This window comes from Spermophilus citellus (genome assembly GCF_964194105.1).
Source record: "Spermophilus citellus genome assembly, chromosome: 1".
Classification (NCBI taxonomy): domain Eukaryota; kingdom Metazoa; phylum Chordata; class Mammalia; order Rodentia; family Sciuridae; genus Spermophilus; species Spermophilus citellus.
Window position 1 is genome coordinate 177969349 of NC_138182.1, and position 24174 is coordinate 177993522.

The window sequence follows — 24174 nt, forward strand, 5'->3', positions numbered from 1 at the left end:
TCTCTTGACAAGTTCTTTACTGAGCTTAGGAACTCTCAGGAAATTCCAACAGATTTTTCCCAGCTTTTTCAGATGAACAGAAGACCCACTCAAATCCAAAAATCCCAAAGCTCTCATCTTCCATTCAGTTAAAGCATTTCTTCTTTCCAGCAGGGACTCCCTCAGGCATGAATGCCCTCAGTGAAGGAGGGGAATGGCTGACTTCTTTTCTCTATCTTTCTCCCTCCCTTGCTAGAAGATACTATGAACACATTCTAGGTTGCAGTGAGGAGGGAAGAGGACAGGACTAGTAACAAAGATCTAAGTGGGTGGGTCAAGATGTAATGCCATGGATCTTTTCTTTTTCTCCTTTGCTGGTTCTTTTTCATGTCCTGAACCTCTAAATGATGATGTTCTAAGGCTGAGCACTTGGACTTCTCTGTTAAGATGGCTCCCTTCGTTGATCTTGTCTAGCCTCAAGGTTTTAACTATCAACTATAAGCAGTACATATAGTATAGTAACATTCCTAAGTATTTATTGCCATCCTTGACCTTGCTCTTGAACTTGATTTAAACATACAACTACAAATGTCTATCTGATTGTTTAATAAGTGTTGCACGTTAACTAACAAAAATTGAGCTCCTGATAACTCTGTCCTCTGCTCTGTCAGCTCACCACAGATGTTCTCCATCTCAGTTAACGGCAACTTCAATATTCTGGTTCCAAAACTTTGAAATTACTATTTCTTTTCCTCTCTTCCTCACGATTGATCTGTCAACAAATTCTGCTGGCTCAACCTTCAAAATTCAATCTCTTCTCATCACTTTTATGGAAAACTCTGTGGTCTGAGCTACTATCAGAACTCACTTGGATCACTATAGCATCCTGCTAATTGGTCTCCATGCTTCCACATGTGTCTGCTGATTTATCCGTTTTTACCATCCAACAGCTAGAGTAAACCATTGACAAAAAAAAAAAAAAAAAAAAAGAATACTTTACTCCACTGTTCAAAACCTCCAATGGCTCCCATCTCAAGAGCTCAAACTATAGCCCAAAGTACTTATCATGTCCTGAAAAACTCACAAGACCTAGCCCCTGGCTGCATCTCCAAATCCATCTTTTAGTCTCCTCACCTTCTGCTCCAGTCCCATAGATCTCCTAATGTCTCCTTAACACCTAGGTACACCTTTGCCCAAGGACCACTGCATTTGCTGGTCCACATCTGGAATTCTCTCCCCAGAGTTTATTCTTTCACCTCCTTCAGTTCTTCATTTGAATACCACCATGTCAATGACTTTCTTTGGTACCTAATTTATAATTTCATACGTGTATCAGCATTTTATAGGCTCTCACCCTGATTTATTTTTCTGATGTTTTATCACTTCTGACATAGAATAGATTTTACTTGTTCATTTTCCCTTGTCTCTATAAGTCAGCCTTCACGAGAGCAAGGATTTTGTTTTGTTTTGTTCATTGCTCTATCCTAATTGTCTAGAAGTATGCCAGGAACTCAATAAGTATATTTCTCAAAGATTCTGGCATCAATGGTCTCTTGTGTGGTAGGTTCAAAATCTATAGTATTAATTCTTTTACAAAACTTCCCAACTCTGAGAGCACTCGCCTCTCACGAATGATCCTAGGAGTACCTGCTCTACCTGACCTATTTTGTAATTCTTTCTAAGATTTGTGTTTTTACATAGGTTGGTGGTAACAGGTCACTGAAGCAGAACAATCTTTCTGCTCTTTTTTCCTCTTCTTCTCATACGTACTTCTCACCAGTTACATAGATGTTAGAGATAGCAATACATATAGGATAGTAACATTCCTAAAGGAACAATACAATCATAAATTATTGTCTTAAACGGGAATAGGGTCTAGAATACAATCTATTCATGAGACCCACACACTTTCTTGATTTCAGGTAGAAATACTACCAATCAACTAGCCACTACAAAATAAAGTGTTTATGTGTACTAGTACACAGGATTTATATAATACAATATTACACTCTCTGAAAAAAATGTTTGATTAAAAATACCAATATTTCATTCTGAAGACAAGAAGAAAAAGTATTTTAAGATTTTAAATCTAATTATAAGTAAACATAAAAAAGTTACACTTCCTGTTTTTCTTTACTATTCAATTATGAAAATGTTTTTTCCCTATCATGGTAAATTAAGAAAAAGATTCCATATGAGAAGAAAACTTATGATAATCTAATTTGCAAATTGCTGTATCCTATGAGTTTATTACATTGAATTAATTTTCTAAGCCTCCAACTAAATTTTCACAGTATGGTTTTACTAAAGTATTGGATGAGAATTTTTTTTTTTTTTTTTTAGTGAACTTCAAATGTTTTGTATTGCAAAACATCTTTAAGGACTTCAAATCTGCCATGCTTAAAAATGAAATAAAACAAGAAAGCAACCTATCGTATTTATTCCCAAATACCATTTGAAGCATTTCTTTTTCAAAAAACTCCTTTTCTTTGAATTACCTATTAAGACATTTTCACTGTTTTTCTACTGTTAGCCTTTTTTTAAAAAAAAATATTTCTAAGGGTTCCTTATTTTATCCTTTTGTCTTTAATATGAATTGCAAATACTTTTTGCTTTTTCCCATTTTTCTTTTGATATTCCTTCTGATTTCTTTGTCATGTAAAAGTGGTTTTATTTTCTTTTTTATTTTTTCCTTTCATTTTCTTTCCTTCTTCTTTTTTCCTCTTCTCCTTCTTCCTCTCTATCTCTCTCCTTTTTTTTTTTTTTTTTGGTACTGGGTATTGAAACCCAGGGGTGCATTACCACAGAGCCACATCGCCAGCCCTCTGCTTTGTTTTTCATTTTTTATTTTGAGACAGGGTCTTGCTAAATTGTGTAGGGCGGGCCTCACTAATTTGCTGAGGCTGGCCTCAAATCTGGGATCCTCCTCCCTCAGTCTTGCAAATCACTGAGATTACAGGAGTGTGCCACTGTATGCAGCATTTTCAGACTTTTATGTAGTTAAATATATCAATGATTTTCTTCATGAATTCTGGATTTTTAATACAAAAAATATTCTTATGTTTTATCATAGTACATTTACTATGTCATTTTTAAAAGTGAGTTTTATTTGTTATAATCAGCTTACTCCTTATCATGTATTGTATTCACCTATTAAACATAACATTGATTTTAACGCACTTTCTTATTTGTCTATGTTTAAAACTGAATTTGTTTATTTCTAAGCCTAGAGTGGTAGTTTCAGAAAGAAGTTGTTATATTTTTGTTTCTCTTGTAAAATTGTATTTTAAGAATACAATACTAATTGTGATAGCATGAACATCTTTTCTCTTTAAGTGCCTCGTTGACTTCTGCCCCACACAGTATACAGATAGACACATAAAAGTAGAACAACCTGGAACAATATTAATGTTGTTGAGAGAGTTTCCTGTCTTCTGAATCCAAAAATGACCAGGGTTCCAACGGAAGTCTAGATGGTGGTAGAGAAGATTAGAAAAAGCAGTAATAGGGACGGGGTTGTGGCTCAGTGGTAGAGCATTCGCCTAGCATGTGTGAGGCACTGGGTTCGATCCTCAGCACCACGTAAAGGAATAAATAAACAAAATAGAAAGAGCAATAATACAAATAGAAAGAACAGAAGTAACAAATGAAGATAAGAAAGGAAGACCTAAAAAGACTAATAAAGCTCAATTTATTATGATCTTTACAAACAATTCCTTTGTCTTTGGAGCTCTCTAGCAAACTTAATAGGGATCCTGAGGTCCTATTTGGCAACACTTATGTTTAGAAGTTGAGTAGCTATCTAATAATAATAATGACAAGTAATAGTAAATTTTACAATGTCATTTCCTAAAATCCAGTCATACCTCCCTACTTGTTGCTAAATTCTTAAATCATCTATATTACTTTTTACTTAATACACTTCTCTATATATACTCATTGTTTTATTTTAATGTAAATTTTGTTCTAATCAATAATATTTTCAGGAAAGACACACATGCACAGTTTTGATACACTAGTTTTTTTTCCTTAAAACATTTGAATGGATTATAAACTATTGAAAATTATTTGCCCATGGATCAACTAAAGTCCGGTTACTAGGAAAACTACGTAGGACTAGACTGAGGTGAGACCACTGAAAATATAGTGTAAGAATAGTGAAAACCATGAGCCCACTGCCTTTTTCTTAGAAATTTTACTGGAATGCGTCCTCCCTCATTTGTTCACGTATTGTCTATGGTGGGTGCTGGAATACAGTAGCAGAACCAATCTGTGATAAAGACAATGTAGAAAGCCAAAAATGCTTACTATCTGGTTCAGATCTAGAGGGGCTCTGCACTTAATGTGCTCACAAGGATTCTGAGAATTCATTTCACTTTCAAGAAATGAAACCTAGAGCTCAGCACTTGGGTGAATTCAGATGTCACCTAGAAAATAATGTTCTGAAAGGAAGCCTACTTGCTCCAATAGAGGACTGGAAAAGGGATATATATCCTTGTGCAAATCTTAGGTAAAACTAAAACACTGAAGGATATACCAGTTTATGGTCCTTTCTTTCATAAGACTTCTTGTAACTACCACATAATAATGACTTAGATATAAACGAAAATTTACTGCAATTTTTAAAATGGATGAGAATACAATGAAAAGTTGTTTCACTTCTGTGTGACAGAACTTTCAAGGTATTGAAGCCCAAGCAGGAGAGGGGAATTATAGTCACATTTGTAATCACATGGTTGGTAGCATTTCTAAGAATTCAGAAGATGAGACTATAGCTGAAAAATATGTTTGTGCTTCAGATTAGTATGAGCTATAACTAGTTAAATTAAGTTACACCAAACTTAATATAACAGCATATTGGTAAATAGTGCCCCAATTCTCCTCTGCCACTCACCAGAATTTCAGCCACGCTAGACAAAGCTACAGCTCAGCCTTTCATTTGTCCTATATTTGCTATAACTAGATGCTAGGGAAAAATAATCCTTGGATAGTTTTCATAATTAAACCAAAAAAGACATGTTAACGTGTAAAATATGAAACCACAGCCCTCTAGGATAATTGAAGCTTATATAAAAACACAGTAACTCATTTAATTAGCATCTATATGACATTTTAAAAACTTACTACAATGAAACTAATTTATCTAAATTTTTTATTATCTAAAATAAGGGTTATTTAAAATAGATGTCTTCTGTACTTAAGACAACCATACAGGTCCCTACCATACTCCTAAGGCTGCATCAGAGTAAATAAGCAGCCCACAGACCTTCACAGAATTCTCAATGCCTAGTAGTGAATTAAGCATATGTAAGGCTGTAGGTGACCATACTTTCAAGAAATGCAATCCTGGATCAAAGTATTATATTTCCAGTTTTGTTACATTTTTACTTGACTACAGCAGGATATTTCTTTAGAGCAGACTAATTTCCTTCAGGCAGTGAGCCATGGTAATTTGTGAGACAGCCCCTCCCATCTCTCTTTTCTCTTTTCCCTCTCTCTTATTTTGTAGTCAAGAAAAGTTAAAGATATACATATATACATGTGTACACACACACACAACACACACAACACATATACAATATGTATCTACATATGTATCTGTCTTGTCTTTCTAGATACATATTTATATATTTAAATATATTAATACTACAAAAACTATATATGTAAAGTATACACACAGATATCAGCAGTTCATTTTGTTATTTTATCTTGCCTGTACTAGTTTTTTTTTTTCATTTTCACTATGAAACAGCAATTATTTGGCAAGCAAAATTAAAATTTAGTGAACAATTATGTAGCCAGCAAAATGAAGCCATTCATCAGTAAATAGTGGAGACACATTTAAGTTCATATCTTATTCTTCCCTTAATAGCAAAGTTCAAAATGGTCATCTGATCCTTTCATTCCAGGCTGGAATAAGTTTTTCTATCATTAACACACCTAGTTCTATTTCTCTGAGAAAGGTGTTTTGGAGACTCTCAATTTTTCCGATGACTTTCAGCAGAAACTGAATTGCAAGAATCATGTGAATTACTTTACCATGCTTTTTTCTTTCGTATTTTTTAAAGGGATTTAAACATACAATGGCACTGGGGAAACAACACTGGCTCCCAACATTTGGGAAAATTTCCCTGAATCTAGTAAAGTGCAATTTCCTGACCACTGTCTTATGCTAAATGAATCAAGTCCTCTGGGTTTCAAATGTCCCTTGCTATATAATTTGTGTGGAACTGGGGCAGAAGGAATCAAAACAGGCTAAGACCAGTCAGGAATTAATGGATAATCTAAAATTCCTTCTCATAATCTACTTCTCCTCATCAACATGATGGATAATTTGTCATTGCCTGTTGATGCTTTTATCAAAATAGGCGCTCTGGCAGGTAAATCTTGTTATTCAATTTTTTGTTAGTTCTTTAAAAAATTATAACTTGGAAACTACTTTTCCTCATTGAAATGATCTGTAAGAACTTTCAATTTTTTCTGTGGCATCTTTGTCTAACAAATACACAAAGTGTTAAATGCTTTATCGTATCTAATATGCATGAAAACCTCAGGCAGAAATCACCTTTCTTGTGCCTCCTCTGAAGGTGCAGCTGCTGACAATGACAGCTCTCAGGGGTGTAGCTGAGCACCAGTCCTGATGAGCATCCCACTGGGGCTGTGGACACACTGCTCTCTTCCCTGTCATACTTTCTGAACTATATAAACTTAAATTGTCACTTCTCTCTACAAATTTTCTCTTATGGGTTAAAACTATAAAAAATTAATTTGTACAAAAAGAAAGTTAAAATGTGATCTGGATGTTTCAAGTTTTAATTCCTGACCTAGATCAAAGCCTTCCTTTTTCTTTTTGTTGAATGATTTTTTTTTTGAATATGTGTTTTTTCAAAGACTTCATGGTCATATTGGTGATATTACCCACTGTTCCTCAAATAAAGAACTCTTTCTCCTCCAGGCTTCCACAGGAAACTATGTGTGCAACTTTCCATTTTGTTTAGGTTGAAATTAAAGGAATGATGTTATTTTAGAACTCCCCATGAAATATTGCTGTTGGTTGACTAGAACTGTCCAGGTGGTGTCTAAGTTACTTAACACATGTGTTTCAATAGTGGAAGTCATTTGTGGGAAGAAACTAAAAATGTTTAGATTGGAAATTTCTGATAAGTATGCTAGAAAGTGATAAATGCTCATTTTGCTTTTCTGTCAGCTCCGGCTGCTGCTGGCTGTCCCTCTGGAGTCTCCATCACTCCACCCTGCTGGTCTTTCCTTCTTAGATGTGACAGTTCCATTTAGGAGACACAGAGGGGGCATCTAAATGTCAGCTATGTGAAACAACTGTTACTAAGCCTTGCCCAATTGGTTTATAGAGGTTGAAATGCTTCCAATTTTTTTCTTTTTGGTATTTCTATTTATTTATTTATTTACTTCTTACTTATTTAGCTATACATGACAGTAAAGTGTATCCTGACATATTATCCAATTTCCCTTTTGGATTCAATACAAACTTCCAATGAATTTGCACTAAATTCCTAAAATTACTTAATACTTTGCTGCCTATCATAAAAATGATTCTTTACATCATAAAAATCACATTCTTTAATGCAAAGAATTTTTACTATCCATTCATCTGACTACAAGTCATTGTTTTTCATTTTTTTGATTTGGTAATGTATTTGCAGGATACAAAGTAAGAAAATTAGGCTGGGGCTTTAAGTGAGAAAGTCCTAGTCAACCATTTTCCACCTTCCATGGTACCAAATGACAGATTTTTCTAGTGTTTTTTACAAAAAAAATTTCTATGCATAAATGAGCAAATATAAAAAGAAAAATACACGCTTTTATCTTTTTATAAAAATGTCTTACAACTTACTTTTGTCAAGTTATATCTCAAACATGCTTTTATATAAATACATAAAATCTCCACAATCTTTTTAAAAGGATGAACAGTTTCCCACTGTGTGCATGTTTTGTAATTTAATCACAGTACAGTCTATTATCCTATATATGTTGTTCACTGTATTTTGCTATTACAACAACAACAAAAAGGACCAAAGGAATAATCTTATTAAGCCCATCATTTATTAATTTAGTGTGAGCAGGATGCACTCCCAGAATTAAAATTAATAAATTAAATGGCATTTATATTTGTAATTTTGATAGATAAAATAAAATTATATTCCTAACACATCTTTATATTGTCTATTGTTCAAACCCTTGCCAATAGTTTGTCATTAGAATTTTTATTTTTATCAGAGGTAAAGAAAGAGATCTCAATTCTGTTTTTATACTTCTTGTTGTATGTAGGATAAACATGCTTTAGTATATTCAGTAGTCCCTGGTATTTCCCTTGTTGTCAATGTTGTCACTTTACATCCTTGATTATTTTTATTAGATATTTTCCTATTGATTTGTAGAATTTTTTTTTAGGTGTAGATGGACACAACACAATGCCTTTAGTTTTATGTGGTGCTGAGGATGGAACCTGGGTCCCGCCCGTGCTAGGCAAGCACTCTACCGCTGAGCCACAATCGCAGCCCAATTTGTAGAATTTCTTCACATATGAAATATCTGTCCTGATTTGTGTTAGGGGCTGAAAATATTTATCCCAGTTCATTATGTTGTTTGTCCTTCCTAGTAGTGCTTGTTTTTTTTTTTATTACCACAGAATTTATTTTATAGAGTTGAATTTACAAATCCATTCCACTCCATAGCTTTTAGGTCAGCAAAACATTAAGGTATGCTTTCTCAGATCTAGGACCATATAAATATTTTCATTATTACTTTTGACATCACTTTTTAAATTGATGTTTATATCTTTGATTCATTTAAAATTTTGATATAACATGTGACATATAGATCCAAATTTTAAAAACACATCTAGAGTAGACCTCTATAAAACAATTGGGTGGGGCTTACTAACAGTTGTGTCTCCTAAACGGAAATGTCACATCTAAGAAGGAGAGACCAGCAGGGTGGAGTGATGGAGACTCCAGAGGGACAGCCAGCAGCAGCCGGAGCTGACAGAAAGACGAAATTAGGATTTTGAAAAACAACATCTAGAGAAAATGCTTTCAATTTTTCTCCCTTTAGAATGGGCACCAAAAACATATATTGGAGAAAAGACAGCCTCTTCAACAGATGGTGCTGGGAAAATTGGAAATCCATATGTAACAAAATGAAATTAAACCTCGATCTCTCACCATGCACAAAACTCAACTCAAAGTGGATCAAGGACCTAGAAATTAAACGAAAGGAATAAAAAGTAGGACCAAATCTTCATCATATTGGATGAGGTCCCAATTTCCTTAATAGACTCCTACAGCACAAGAATTAAAATAAAAAATCAATAATTGGGTTGGATTCAAACTAAAAAACTTCTTCTCAGCAAAAGAAACAATCAGTGAGGTGAAAAGAGAGCCTACAGAATGGGAGCAAATCTTTACCATAAGCACATCAGATAGAGCACTAATCTCTAGGATATATAAAGTACTCAAAAACCTTAACACGAAAAAACCAAATAACCCAATTAATAAATGGGCCAAGACACTTTTTAAAAGAGGATATAAAATCAATGAATATATGAAAAAATGTTCAACATCTCTAGCAATTAGAGAAATGAAATTCAAAACTTCCCTAAGATTCATCTCATTCCAGTCAGAATGGTAGCTATCAAGAATATAAACAATGATAAGTGTTGGCGAGGATGTGGGGAAAAGGCACACTCATACACTGCTGGTGGGACTGCAAATTGGTGCAGCCAATCTGGAAAACAATATGGAGATTTCTTGGAAAACTTGGAATGAAACCACCATTTGACCCAGCTATAACCACTCCTTAGTTTATACCCAAACGACTTAAAAACAGCATACTACAGGGACACAACCACATCAATGTTTATAACAGCACAATTCACAATAGCTAAATTGTGGAACCAACCCAGATGCCCTTCAGTAGATGAATGGATAGGGAAACTTTGGTATATTTACACAAGGGAATACTATTCAGCATTAAAAGAACATAAAATCATGGCATTTGCAGGTAAATGGATAGAGTTGGAGAATATAATGCTAATGAAGTAAGCCAATCCCAAAAAACCAAAGGCCAAATGTTTTCTTTGATATGAGGATACTAACTCATAATGGTGATGGGGGTGGGAGCATGGGAAGAATGAAGCAACTTTAGATAGGGGAAAGGGGAGGGAGCAGAAGGGAGGAAGCATGGGGTTAAGAAAGACATGGAATGAGTTAGACACCATTACCTTAAGTACATGTGTGAAGACACGAATGGTGTGTAAATACTTTGTGTACAACCAGAGACTTGAAAATTTGTGCTCTATATGTGTAATATGAAATGAATTACATTCTGCTGTCATATATAACAAATTAGAATAAATAAATGATTTAAATAAACATCTAGAGACAGGTATGGTGGTGCATGCCTTTAGTCCCAGCAACTTGGGAAGCTGAGGCAGGAGGATCCAAAGTTCAAGGACAGTCTTGGCAGTTTAGTGAGACCCTAAGCAATTTAGTGAGACCCTGTCTCAAAAATAAAAAGAATTAAGAATGTAACTCAGTGGTTGAGTACCCTGGGTTCAATCCCATTACCAAAAACAAAACAAAAAAATAACAACAAAAAAAGCCATGTAGTCATCCATGGTTGTATAATTATGTTATCACTCATTTCATACTCTTTTCCCTTATTGATTTAAATACCACATATTTACATTCTTTTACTTCTATTTCTACTTTGTGCTATTTACATATTAGTACTGTAGTAATTCAAATATTTTGCTTTTAAAGATGTTTTAGCATCTAGAACAGCTAGTTTCCTATTTTTTTAAGTGCTGTTGTATCTTTCCATAGGAGTGATAGAATATACTTTGGCTACTCTGAAACCATTTTTTTAGATTATTGCTATTGATTCCCTACTGCAAACGAAGATGAAATTAGGTCAGTTTCTATTTCCTTACCCTTACTCTCATTTTCTTAAACCTGTAACTAAATTCTAAAGTTACACAGAATGGACTACTTTAGCACAGAGATACAGAATAAATTTTCATTGTAATGAACAGAAAATATGACAAAAATCTATTTAGTGAATATCCAATACATCAGTCAGAGAGGCAGCAGAGCACACTTCGGAAAGAAAGGTTTAACTTTTTAAAGAATTGGTTCTCCTGGGCTAATCTCCGAAAGGCTCTATGGAAACTAGCTCAGTGGGAGGCTTAAATCAGCTAGGCTAGGCGGAATGGCTTAAACCAGTCCTGTAGGAGGCTTGAACCAGCTAGATAGGCATGCCTCAATCAGGTAGAGGGCAGAGTTGCAACTGTAGCAAAAGAGACCCTGCCAACAAGTTCTATGAGCTTCATGAACATAAACAAACAAATGCACTTGTCACAAATCTCCAACAACAAAATGCTGTGTTGGGAGAACAAAGCTCTTCAAGAATAAATTTAAAACAACCATCTGACACAGTAAGAGCCACTGAAGGGAAATTTTCTAATACCTTGAGGCTCTCTTCCTGTCTCTCATATAAGCCAGGAAAGAAAAATTAGCTTAAGGAATGTCAAAGAAGATACAGTCTGGAAAAAGGGATCATGAAGGACATCAGCACATACCTGTGCTTTATCCATGTGGACCCAACTTGAAATTAACAGATTTTATTTTCAAAGAGAATAATGCAGGACAGTCTTTAGAAGTATTGTTTCATTTCGTTTTGATGTGTTTTTTCTTCTCTTCTTCATTTAGATTAAGTGAATATTTAGACTAATACATATCTAAGTAAGGTAAACTTCTTTCTGGATGTGAAGACATGGTTGATTCCACCAAGAATCATTTTGCCTACTGTTATGACAGAATTAGGAAATGGGATTATCGGAACCAAACTGGCCCAAGAGAAATAAGACATGATTTTAGTGGGTAACATGAGAGGTTTCATGGAATTTGGGCCTGACTGAGTGAAGGGGGGAACCCCCAGATTTTCCTTCACACACACACACACACACACACACACACACACACACACACACATACAGAAAGGTGGGGGATGCGTATACTCCTTTCAGTTTTGGTCTCAAATTTACAGCTTGCACAGTAGTCTTTACCTGACCTTGGAGGGAAACAGTTTTATGGGAGAATCTACCAGATCAGTGATACAGAATACATTAAGGCCCCATAACAGGTATCAACCTATATGTTTCAAACATTAAATTAGGAGATGAATGCCATCCACACCATTTCTTAAAACTTTAATAAACAATATATGCTGAAACAAATTTTCATCATACCAAGCCTTTCACCATAAGATTTCAGTTAAGAAGTCACTCCAATCAACAAGCAGGAGACAGTTCTCCTCTTAGAAATAAGTAGTGTCTACAGAGGACCAAAAAGGAACAATGATAAGAAGATCTAAAAACACAAAACTGCATTTCACATTTTTGCTCTTGGTCTCTCAATGGCAGCCGGAGCAAGATAAAATTATTAAGATAATGAAAAAATTGTCAGCTGAAGGAAAAATTCCCTTGCTGAAGGCCATTATTCTCTTTCCAAATACAATTTTAATCCTGAGCCCACATTTTGCCTTCCAAGATAGGATATCCTTTTGGAGATTCTGCCCAAGACAAATAAATTAACTTATTTACATGCTATTCCCAATTCATCTGCATATATGTGTGAAGTGTCCCCTGTATGCTATATACTGCACACTGTTGTAGGCACTGGGATATGACACTCAATGAGACAGTCCATTTCCTCAAGGATCTTATTCAAGTGGATTGGAGTGAAAGAGTCAACAAACAAGAACACATGAGATATCAATAACATAACATAACTGTTAAAGAACTATAAATACAGAGAGGAAAGACCAGTAGAATAGAGGAAAGGGAACAGGATAGGGAGGAGGGGAGGAAAATGGGAAGTGCCAGAGACTGAATTGGAGCAAATAATATTCCATAGTTGTATAATCATGTCCAAATGAACCCAAATATTACTTATAACTATTGTGTACTAATAAAAAATGGGGAAAAAAGCAATGAACTAATTTGCAGTTTCTTATTAAGAATACCATTTTCTTTGTTAATTAGATCCCAAATGCTAGACTTTCCTTTTTAGATTTGAACAGATACACTAATTTAAAGACTAAAAACATTTTCTTTAGAGAATTTCATTGCTGTGTGAACAAAATATGAAATATAATCTAGTAAAAGTAGAGAAGGCATCATTTAAAAATGACTCTCCCAGTAATAGTATATTTTGTATTCACATCATAATTCACATAAGAAATTAAAATGCCTTACCCTTTGACAGTCAAAAGTCATTGCTACAGTTATATTTTTATTCAGAGCAAGCATTACATTTTAAATTTATTTATTTTGGTGCTGGTGATTGATCCTGAGGTGCTTTATTACTGAGTTACACTTTTAGTCCTTTTTATATTTTTTATTTTGAGACAGGGTCTAAATTGCTCAGGGTCTCATTAAGTTGCCCAGGCTGGCCTTGAATTTATAATCCTTGTACCTCAGCCTCCTGAATCACAGGGATTACAGGTGTGCACCACTGCACCCAACACTAACTTTAAATTTATGGCAACAATTTTACACTGTCACCAAACTGTGCATAAACTGACTACAATTTAAAAGCTGTCACCAAGTATAGAAACAGATTATATTATGTAATTTCATACATAAATAATATTTACTCTTTTATAGAAAATAACAAAGGTATCCAAAGAAAGTTGATAATAACCATTTTTAAGATATATCTAAATAAATATGACTTATATACAAATAAAGCCTTCACATAACCTTTTGATTTCAAATTCTAATCACTTTTCCCAATTCTGCTATTCCCTGCAAATTCCGACTATTAAGTCACATAATTCTTTCTGGGCAATGGTTAAATGGATTTGGCTGCCTGGGCAGGAAGTAAGGAAAGACATGACTGGATCCAGGGCTCTGGGTGGTGCCTACATTACATCAATAGCCCCCATTCCTAAAGAATATGGACAAGTGCAAATAAAGAGTTGTACTGTCTTTCTCCAAACTCTGGCTTGGCTCCGAATGTTGTTTTGATGAAATGTCATGTAGAAAAGGCTTATTCCATTTTCAACTAAGAAGAAATTCATTGTTTGATGTATAATGGAAATGTCACAACCACTATTCAGTCAGTGGCTGTGCCTTCTCGCCTATGATCCAATATTGTTTTTGTTCCTACATACACTACCCTTGGATCTAGTCTGGAGGTTATTCAGAAATAAAAAGTGAAGGGGAGTAATAACAGTTGAGCAACAAAATCAACCCCCAAAAAGCCAAGAGATGAAGAAAACATAGCAAGGAAAAACAAGGAAACAGCAGCACATTTTCTGCAGATCCCTAATTTCTGGTCCAATTCTTGCGCTAATTCAGGTAATTCACATCATTTCCCCATCTTTAAAGTATTTTTCTTAAACTTTCAATTATAGATGGACCTTAGCGATCAACACTGTATTGGGGTAGAACAATTTTAGGCATTCTTGCAAAGAGTTTCAGAGAGAATTTATTTGATCAACTACATTTTTATCACTTTTTTAATGTGGAGCATGAAATTAACTTGTAATAATATAAAATATATACAACTATAAATATCAATTTGGAGCTGACAAAAAATGAAATGGAGCATTTGGAATATATAGGATAAAACATAACCAATGGGTCTATGGGATTATGACTCCTAGTATTGAAGCAATAGCATGTGTATGACCCCCTCACAACTCTCTCTCTAATGACATAGTTCACTCTCCTGTTTACCTTGCATGATTAAACTCTAGGTTTTGCCTTCCCCATCCTTTTCTTTTAATCCAGAGATGGGCAGAACTCTATAACCAAGCTACAAAAAATAACCCTAAATACCGCCTTTTAGAAATGGGAAATATATTTGAGTTCACCAGAGTACTTATGACTCAAGAAAACAAGGATATATTTCAGTTTGTCTTCAGAAAACTAACTTAAAAGAAGTAAATTGATTTAGCTAGTATAATAACTGAAAAGTACTTTTGATACTACTAGAAGCATCAAAACTATTCTAAATATTCAAATATAACAAGCAAATAAATTTATTTTACTTGAAGAATGCCAGTAGAACTTACCTTCTGATATCCTAATCCATATTTTGTATTCTAGAAAATTATTAATTTATATCTATTTGAACTAGGTAGTCTTTCATAGTCCTTCCTGAGTTATTTATATTTTTTTAATTTGATGGGTAGGCAAGAAACAATATCAATATCGGACATCAAAAGATTTTATTTTTTAATACATGATACAGTGCCAACTACTAATGTCACTTTACACATGATGTTATATTTCACTTGGACTAAGTTTCACCCAATTTCAATTTTTGGCAAAATTTTTTAAGTGAAATATAAAAGATCTTCATTAAGGAAAAATAAAATGGCTGAATTACTCCCATTTTCTCATTACAGCATAGCAGCTGAGATAACACACTAGATGCAAAACATTCATTGGTTCTTTCCAAATCGAACCCTTTAAGGCTATGGTACACAAACCAATACCAAAATAGTGTAGGTTATACCCACATATGCATACTAAAATAAAGAGATCAACAGTCTTCAAAACTCCAAGTCATATTTTTTTCTTGGATTCAAATTCAACAACAAAACTTGTTCTCCAAAGGGGAGACACTCACCTTCACATTTCTGAGTAGTTTCACTCTGCTTGTGACCAGCAGGGCACCTGCATTCAAAAGAGCCCACTGTATTGATGCAGTTTCCTCCCTGGCATATTCCTGGAATAGCCTGGCATTCATCAACATCTGCAGGGAGAAAATATTTTTAATATAGATACCACTGGTTCTCAGAATATCTATACATAGTTCTTCAGTGTATAAAAGAAATTCATTGTTCTTATGAGAATGGGGTACAAGGGTAGGTATGTACATATGTTTAATTTATGTAAATAGTATTATATTATAAGTCTAATTTTTTTCTTTATTTTTCTTTGGAGATTTTGTTTCTAAGATCCATCTGTGTTGTTATGTGGACAATCTGTTGCTTTGATTTGTTACAGAACACTTCTTAATGTGTTCATTCTCCGGGTGATGGGCACCTTTAACTTCTTAGCACCTCAATGTGTTATATGATGAATGTCCCCATTGTTTCTTTTGTTTTGGTTTTGTTTTTGTTCCTTGTGACAGAGTCTCACTGTGTTTCCCAGGCTGACCTTGAGCTTTGTGTTCCTCCTGTTTCAGCTTCCTTGTAATCCTCCTGGGCTACCAGTGAGCAATATCATGACTGGCTCCTGTTTCATTATGAAGTTGAACTGACCATGCACTTTGAAGACTCACAGATTCTATATCACTCTGCTGTAGACTCAGAGCAGAATTACTGGATGGTAGGATATGGATGTATCTAGTATGGAGAGGGTTCAATGGTTCTTCAGAATGCCTGAAGCAGTCTACACCCCTCTGCTGTTTATGAGAATTCCTGTGTTTCCTCTATCCTGCCAGCAAATGATATTACTATCCAGTATAATAATTTTCTTTGAGCTAACATTTGTAAAGGGATGATATTATTATTTTAGTTGTTTCTCCAATTACTAGTTATTATTAGTAGCTTATTAGATTTTTTTTGTCTCCTCATCTGAAAGTTGCTTTTTTATATATCTTAAACACTTTTATATTGGGATTATTGTCCTCTTATGGTAAATTTTTAAAATTTAGAATTTTAAATATTTGACCGTTTTATACATTGCAATTATTTTCTTCATCTTTTATTATGTTTATTAATTTCATCTGCTTAGCAAAAAAATCATTAGTGAATCAATGAAGTTGTAATAAAGATTATTTTGACACATGAAAGTTAAAAGTTTCCAAGACATGTCGTAGGAAATACTTCAGGGTCAAATATAAGCAAGATAGAAATTAAAGTCTACATCAAAAGTGAAAAACACTGAAAATAGGAAATATGCTAAAAATATAAAATATGTATTTTTTATTTTTAATGAACTTATAGATAACTGATTGCTACAAGTGATGACAATAATAGGTATTTTTGAGGTTATAAAATATATAGAAGTAAAAAGCAATGATAACAGTGTGGAGCATTAAGGAGAGAGATGGAGGTATACTATTATGAAATTATTATAAGCAAAATGGCATAAAAGCATTTGAAATAGACTGCAGTAAGATATGTGTACAAAAACACTAAAAGTAATTAGATATAGCAAATAATACAATTGAGAAGATAAAATTCAGTGCAAATATATATGCAATTAATCTAAATAGAAGCGAAAAGAACAAAACAGGGGACCAACAGACAAGAAATAACAAAATGCAAATTTAAATTCAATAACATTAAAAAATTACATGCAATGCAAATGGTACAGATAATACAATGAAAAAGGCTGAGATTGTCAAATTTTATTTTAAAACATCAGGACTCAAATCTCTGTTGCTTACCAGAAACCTACTTTGATAGATTAAAAAGTAAAAAAGATGAAAAGGACATATTAAATAGTACTTAAAAGAAAGTAAAGTGATTATCTAATATTTTGATATCGGGACAAGAAACTTAACCACTGATAAACATTGACACTTCACAACAAACAAGGGCTTGATTCATTAAGAACGTTAAATGTATATGCACTGATTAGGAAATGTTAAATACCTAGAGTAAATAAAACTTTTGCAGATAGAACTTAAAAGGAAAAGACAAATCCATTATTACCTTGTAAATTTCTACTTTCCACTTAGTGACTAATAGAACAAGTAAACTAGAAATCAGCAAAGACATATAAGACTTGAACTGTACTTTCAAACAACTGGTAAAAATTAGTATTTATACAACACTCCATGCTTGAGCAAAGAATATTCTTATCAAGTGTATAAGACTATCTCCCCAGGCAGACTACATTCTGAGACCATACTAAAAACTTGTTATATATAAAAGGGGATTAAACTCACCCAAAATATGTTCTCTAGACACAACAGAGTTAAACTAGAAGTTAATAAAGGAAAATATCTGAAATAGCCTCAAATTTGACTTTTAGTAATATACTTTGAAATAATATCTGGGTCAAAGGCAAAGTCACATGAAAAATCAGAACATATTTTGAATTAAACAAAAATTAAAATACACTATATCAAAATTTATCAGATATAACTAAAGTGGTACGTAGAGGTAAATACATAGCATTAAATGCTTATATTACAAAAAGAGAATTCTAAAATCAATGACCAAAGTTTTAATATTAATAAATTTACAAAGAGGTGCAAATTAAAGTAAATAGAAGTAATAAAGTAATAATGATAAAACACAAAACAAACAATGGAAATAATCAATGCCTCTGAAGTGTGGCCTTCTGGAAATATAAGTAAAACTGATAGATCTCTATCAAGACTGATCAAAGAATAAAATAAAGAAAAGAAATGAACTACAAATACAAAGAATGATAAATGAACTACTGCTACAAATTCTTTAAAGATTAGAAAGCCAAAAGAAATAGGGTAAACTAAATTCATCCTACTTATGGCACGAAATTCAGTAACTAAGATGAAGATTATATATTCCTTGAACAGCACAAATACCAAGGTTCACTCAAGAACAAATGGATATTCTGAATGTAAGTACATCTATTAAAGTATTTAACTCACACTTTAAAATCTTTACAAAAAGAAAAGTTCATGTGTAAGTGGTTTCACTCGTGCATTCTTTCAAACATTTAAGGAACAAACAATGCCAATTGTACAAGATTCTTACAGAAAAAAGAAGAGAGGACATTGCCCGACCCATTTTATTGTACTCACATCACTCTAACACCAAACCCAAAGACATTATGAGAAAAAAAAATACAATAATCTCTCCCTGGGAGAGATGCCCCAAAATCCTTGTAAAATCTAAATAAGTCAGTCTTTACCATCATCACAAGAGGTTTATTCCTGAAATTTAAGATTTTGTTAAACCCTGAAACATTGATCAATATAGGTTGTTAACAGATGGCAAAGAGTATATGATTAACTCATAGACGTAGCAAAATCAAGTGACTAGATTCAACTCTCAGTCATGATTTTAAAAATCTCAGTAAACCATGACTATAAGGGAACTTCTCAGTCTGATAAAGGGCATGCACAAAAATACTACAGCTAATATATTATAAATATTTGTGAGCCTTCTGTTTTTGAGTATTTGTATCTATGTAAATTTGCCTTGATTTCTTTGTCAGAAATGGTAGTATAATTCAGTAGGTTTTTATGGTAAACACTGTCCATAAAAATAAATAAAATATGGAAGGTTATGCAAATAGTCTATTCAAATCAACAGGCTAATATGACAGATTTCCTAATGTTGTAATTTAATTACAAAATAATCCATTTTGTATCAGATGTTAAAGTACAGAAAAACAGAAAATAAAGAAATGACCATTGATGTCACTTAGTAGTCGGTCTTTTTAGACTTTTGTTCACACTCCCAATGAGAGTAATGGTCTATTTATTTAATAAGGATGAGATCCTACTATATGTGTTGTTCTGCACTTTTTTTTTCATTAAAAACATGTTGTAGAACTGTCTCTGTCGGTATCTATAGATTTACTCTATTATTTTTGGTAAGCCCACAAGTTGGTACATGTTAGTGTATAAATTAAAGAATTCAAGCCTACAAAAGAACTTAGCATCCTTATTATTTTTTCCTAGTTTTAGCTGTGTCTATAAAGTTAATTACAATAGTCCAAACTATTTTGGTACTAAAATTAAAGTAAATTTCAGTGTCTTCTTAAAGGATAGCTGATCCACATGAAAGTCCACTGGAATGAAATATATGGCAGGAAGTTTATATACTGGACAGTTTAATTCAGAACATTTTAAACCTCATTATTTTAAAATGTACTACATTCCCACCCTCATTGCAGTGTGGTATAAAATGTCCCTAGAAACTTCCTGGCAGATAAATCAGAGAAAGAATATTATGATATAAGCTGAAAAATGAGGCCAAACTTATAAATCCCTTAATACTACTCATAAAATCTTAGACTACATACTTAGTAGACTCAGTAATTTTTCAAAGGAAAAAGTAATCTGACATTACAGGGTTTATTTTATAATTGCCTAAAAAGTATTTTCCTAGAAGGAAAAAAAAATCCTTTATTTCTGAAGTCTCCTGGACTATGCAGCTCTACAGAATTAGTTTCTTTTATGTAGATAAAGTTAGTAGTGGAAAGGAAAAAAGACATTTCAAAGAAATCATATAGGAATAATGAAGTTAGACATAAAAGCTTACCCAATGCTTTCTCTTAAATCAACAACAACAAAAAAGCAAGACTCTGACCTTCAAACCATGCAAGTTTATACATTTTCAAAGTGCTTAGCATAAGCAACTACTAATTAATTTTCCACTGCTCAGATTGTGCTGATGTATTTCTGTCTATCTGTTTAATTCAGGCACATTTTAAAAATTTCTTTAAATGCTGAATTATTTCAAATCACATGGAAGAATTTTATAGAACAAAATTCTTTCAAAACTTAAACCTTGTACAATTACTTTAGAATAAGTCTATTGAGTGTGAAAAAATAATAATTCCAGTTCATGAACTCATTTATTCTTTGACTTCCCCAAGTATCTTGACTTAAAAGATTAAACTCATTTTATTATATCAATTAATATTAGATAGTATATTATTTTTAGTTCATGTCCAAACATGGAAAAATATGTGCAGTGGCACAGACACATAAAAATGGTTTATTTAATCTGTATGTGTGAGAACCAAGGACTACAGAAATAATTAACATATTTGATAGTATGTGTTTCTTAAATGTTTCTTGTCACCAAGTTAAAGGTATTTTTTGAATGGGAGTTCTTATTTTTATGCTTTATAGATGTTCATGCATAATACTTTTACTTCCATAAAAACAAATGTCAGAAAATACAACTGAAGAATAGGTCAATCTCTGGAATCAAAGAAATATGTGGTATCCTGCAACCTCTGGTTTATCCAGAACACCCAATGTGTGATATACAAAATTCAACATTGAATAAAGGATCATCACAACAAAGAAATGTTGATAACTTAGTACCTGATGAATTCTAAACCATCAAAAGAACAGAGCCTGTTTTTGACTCAATGCTCTTTATCTTAACAAATGCCACCATCATCTTCAGCTGCTAAAGTCAAATGGAGACAAACCTGCCATTTCCTTGTCAATTCTCATATATCATTTTGTCAGCAAAAAGTGCCTACTTCCCATACATATCTCAGATCTTCCCTCTGTTACTACACTTGTCTTAGCCTCCATCCTATATCCCCTTCACTACTGCAGGAACCTTGCACCTGGTTTCTGGGCTTCTTCTCTCAGCCCCATACTGAGTTCTCTGCAGAGAAGCTGAAGCACGTTTTTATGCTTTAATCAAATCAAGCAAGCACATGTTGTTACTTCAGCAGTTTACAGATACTGGCAGCTGTTTTCTGTTCTGTGTTGTTCTGAAGAATTCTGAGATGAGTTGGGACATTCCCTTATTAGAAACACTCAAACCAAAAAAAAAAAAAAAAAAAAAAAATCTTGCTTATTGTGCCTTAATATGTCCACAGTGTTCTCATTATCTTCTGCTTTTAGTGAAGGTTTGTGTTTTCCAGTGAGTAGACAAGCCATTATCTACTTTAGATAGTTTTTTTTGTCATTTGTAAACATGTTTTGTTGTTGTTGTTCAGCTCTGTTCATATCTTTAGTCTGGCTTCAATGTGTGGCAGATTTTCTATAATCATTTATTGTTCTCTGACAGTTTGATTTGTGTGATTTCCTGGTGTCACTAATTTTTTTTTTCATTTGTATGTATGCATATAGTATTGCTTTTCTCATTGGGTACAGTTTAAAATTCTTCTTCAATGTCTTGCTTGAGTACTATCAGTTCACTTTTTGTCTCATTTGATTGTCTTTACCTAATTCTTCTTTGAGCATCTTTTTAAAAGAAAGAACATATTATTTTTAACTTTCTTGAGATAACAGAAGTATAAGACCTTTGCATTTATTTAGGGTAGTGATTTTTTTTTCTTCCCCAGAGACACAAAGATTTACTTAGGGAAGCAGACACACATTCCAGGAGAATGAGAGCCATCTCCAGAGGAAGAGATGGCCTATTGGGGGTTGTACTTAGAAGTGTGTTCTTCACCTGCATTTTCCGTATGCTCTTTTTCTTTCTTTTTCCTCCCAATTTTTTTAAGGAGGACTTTTAAATTTTTTTTTTCCATTATCTTGCAATGGGACATTTCCTGCTGAAGCCAGGTGGCAAGAGTCAAGAAGAAATGAACTGGTTTGAAAACTTCCATAGGGCATACAGCCCGAAACAGTCCCAGCCCCCTACATTTTCTTTTCTTGCTCTGGCATCAATGTTCAACTTTCAGTGGGTAATGAGCTCCCACCTTCCACCTTTTTGAGATACTGAGTGCTTGCTAGTGCTTTCTCCCCCTGTCCGCTTTATTCCAGGAGTGCTTCTGGGATGGAAGGAGAATATTCAGAAGTGGATTGCCTCCCCCTTTCGAGGTTCTCCTTCTGCAATCCTACCGCTACAGTGAGGATCTGAAGTCAACTCAACTCTTCCAGGAACATTCCCCTCCTCTCCAACAGAACACCAACAACCCTAGCTCTCTCTGTTAGTAGGAACAAATTATCACCCACCAAATGGCCTATCAGAGTAATGATACTTTAAGTAAATGTTTAGAAACTTCTCCCACCAAGTACCTGGGATCATCATTGATTTTAACGGAGCCTTACAGAATGAGATTTGAGAATGCTGGATTGTTCTTTGTTATTCATTTCCATGGCAGTTTTTGTTCAGTTAAAACTGCTGCCCTTAATATGGTATGTTTTAAGTCACATTTCTAGATCTTACAAGTAGTGGCTTGTCTGACAGTATCATATGAAGTTGGACTTTATCATGATTTCGTTCATTGGGTCTTGAAGACAGTCAAGATAAATTTGCTTGGGCTGTACCTACTTTGAATAAATTACATGAATTGAATGAACTGGACAATAGATATATCTCCTTTTTACTTTGTGCTATAATGGAAGGTCGGGACAACTTTCTACTCAGGACATCCTCTTCTCATTCTAAAACACAGGAGGCTAGCCATTGCTGCTGGGTTTCAGCTGAGATTAAACTCTGCTCTTTTCTTGTGCAATTAGACTAATTAGTTTTGTGTCCAAATACCATAAAAAAAGAACACATTTCTTTATGTATATATATATTTTAGTTATAGTTGGACACAATACCTTTATTATTTTTATGTGGTACTGTGGATTGAAACCAGTGCCTTGCACGCACTCTACCACTGAGCCACATTCCCAGCTCAAGAACATACTTCTTTGTTCAAGTCTATGTTCTGGATCCTACCTACAACCTGTTTGGAGCCTGTGAATCCTGCACCTGTCAAGTTACCTGCAGTAAGGAGCTTAGCGTCAATCTGTTATTACTGTCAATGATAGAAGAGATAGATTTTAATAAGCAAATTCCTTCAGCTGTATTTTCAGTTTTGAAACATACAGAATAGTTTAAAAGAACTAATCCCTACATAGCAAATAGCATAAATTAATAATTATGTGAATTGTTTTTTAATGTCTTTAAAGATTTTAAGAACAATCAGTTCATTTGAAAACATCAAATACAGAAAGCCAAGTACTAATCTTAAATAAAATATCACTTCTAATTACAGCAGACTTATGCAACTAAAGATAGGGAAAAAAAACTATGTGTAAGAAAATAATACGTCATATGCACGTGACAGTTATAATATGTTTAAGCTTCAACATATTCTTGGAAGGACGTATGATGCTCTAAAAAAAATCTTTCATTCACTTATTGCTTAAATTTTAAGGCCTATATGAGATGACTTTGGTCCTTTGTAAGGTAAAATGGAGGAAAGTGTAAGGCTAAATGTGGACAAAGGACAAGAGCTAGAAATCACGAGATTCTCAAAATTACAGCACTCAAGAGCCATGTGGCTGACCTCATGGCACCCCAGGAAGTACACCTTCATTTCCCACAGTTATCCTGTTTATAACAAATTATGTTTCAATCCCTCTTAAGTCATGAAGTCATTATGACTGCATCAGCGATGGTATCATTATGTTCAAGACTTTGGAAATGACTTCGCTTGGATAAAATGAACCATGTTTGAGAGCCAATGTTAAGTAACTTACAGTTACTGTCCACATAGCT

The 24174-nt window shown here is 33.7% G+C and overlaps 1 protein-coding gene across 1 annotated transcript in view; it reads right to left on the minus strand.

The window, feature by feature from the left end:
- The window catches only part of FBN2 (fibrillin 2), a 214492-nt gene that overhangs the window by 124235 nt on the left and 66083 nt on the right, over nucleotides 1-24174 (minus strand). Inside the window, exon 7 of the mRNA XM_081281769.1 lies at nucleotides 15660-15785. Coding sequence (XP_081137895.1) covers nucleotides 15660-15785 — 126 coding nt within the window. The remainder of the gene's footprint in view (nucleotides 1-15659; nucleotides 15786-24174) is intronic.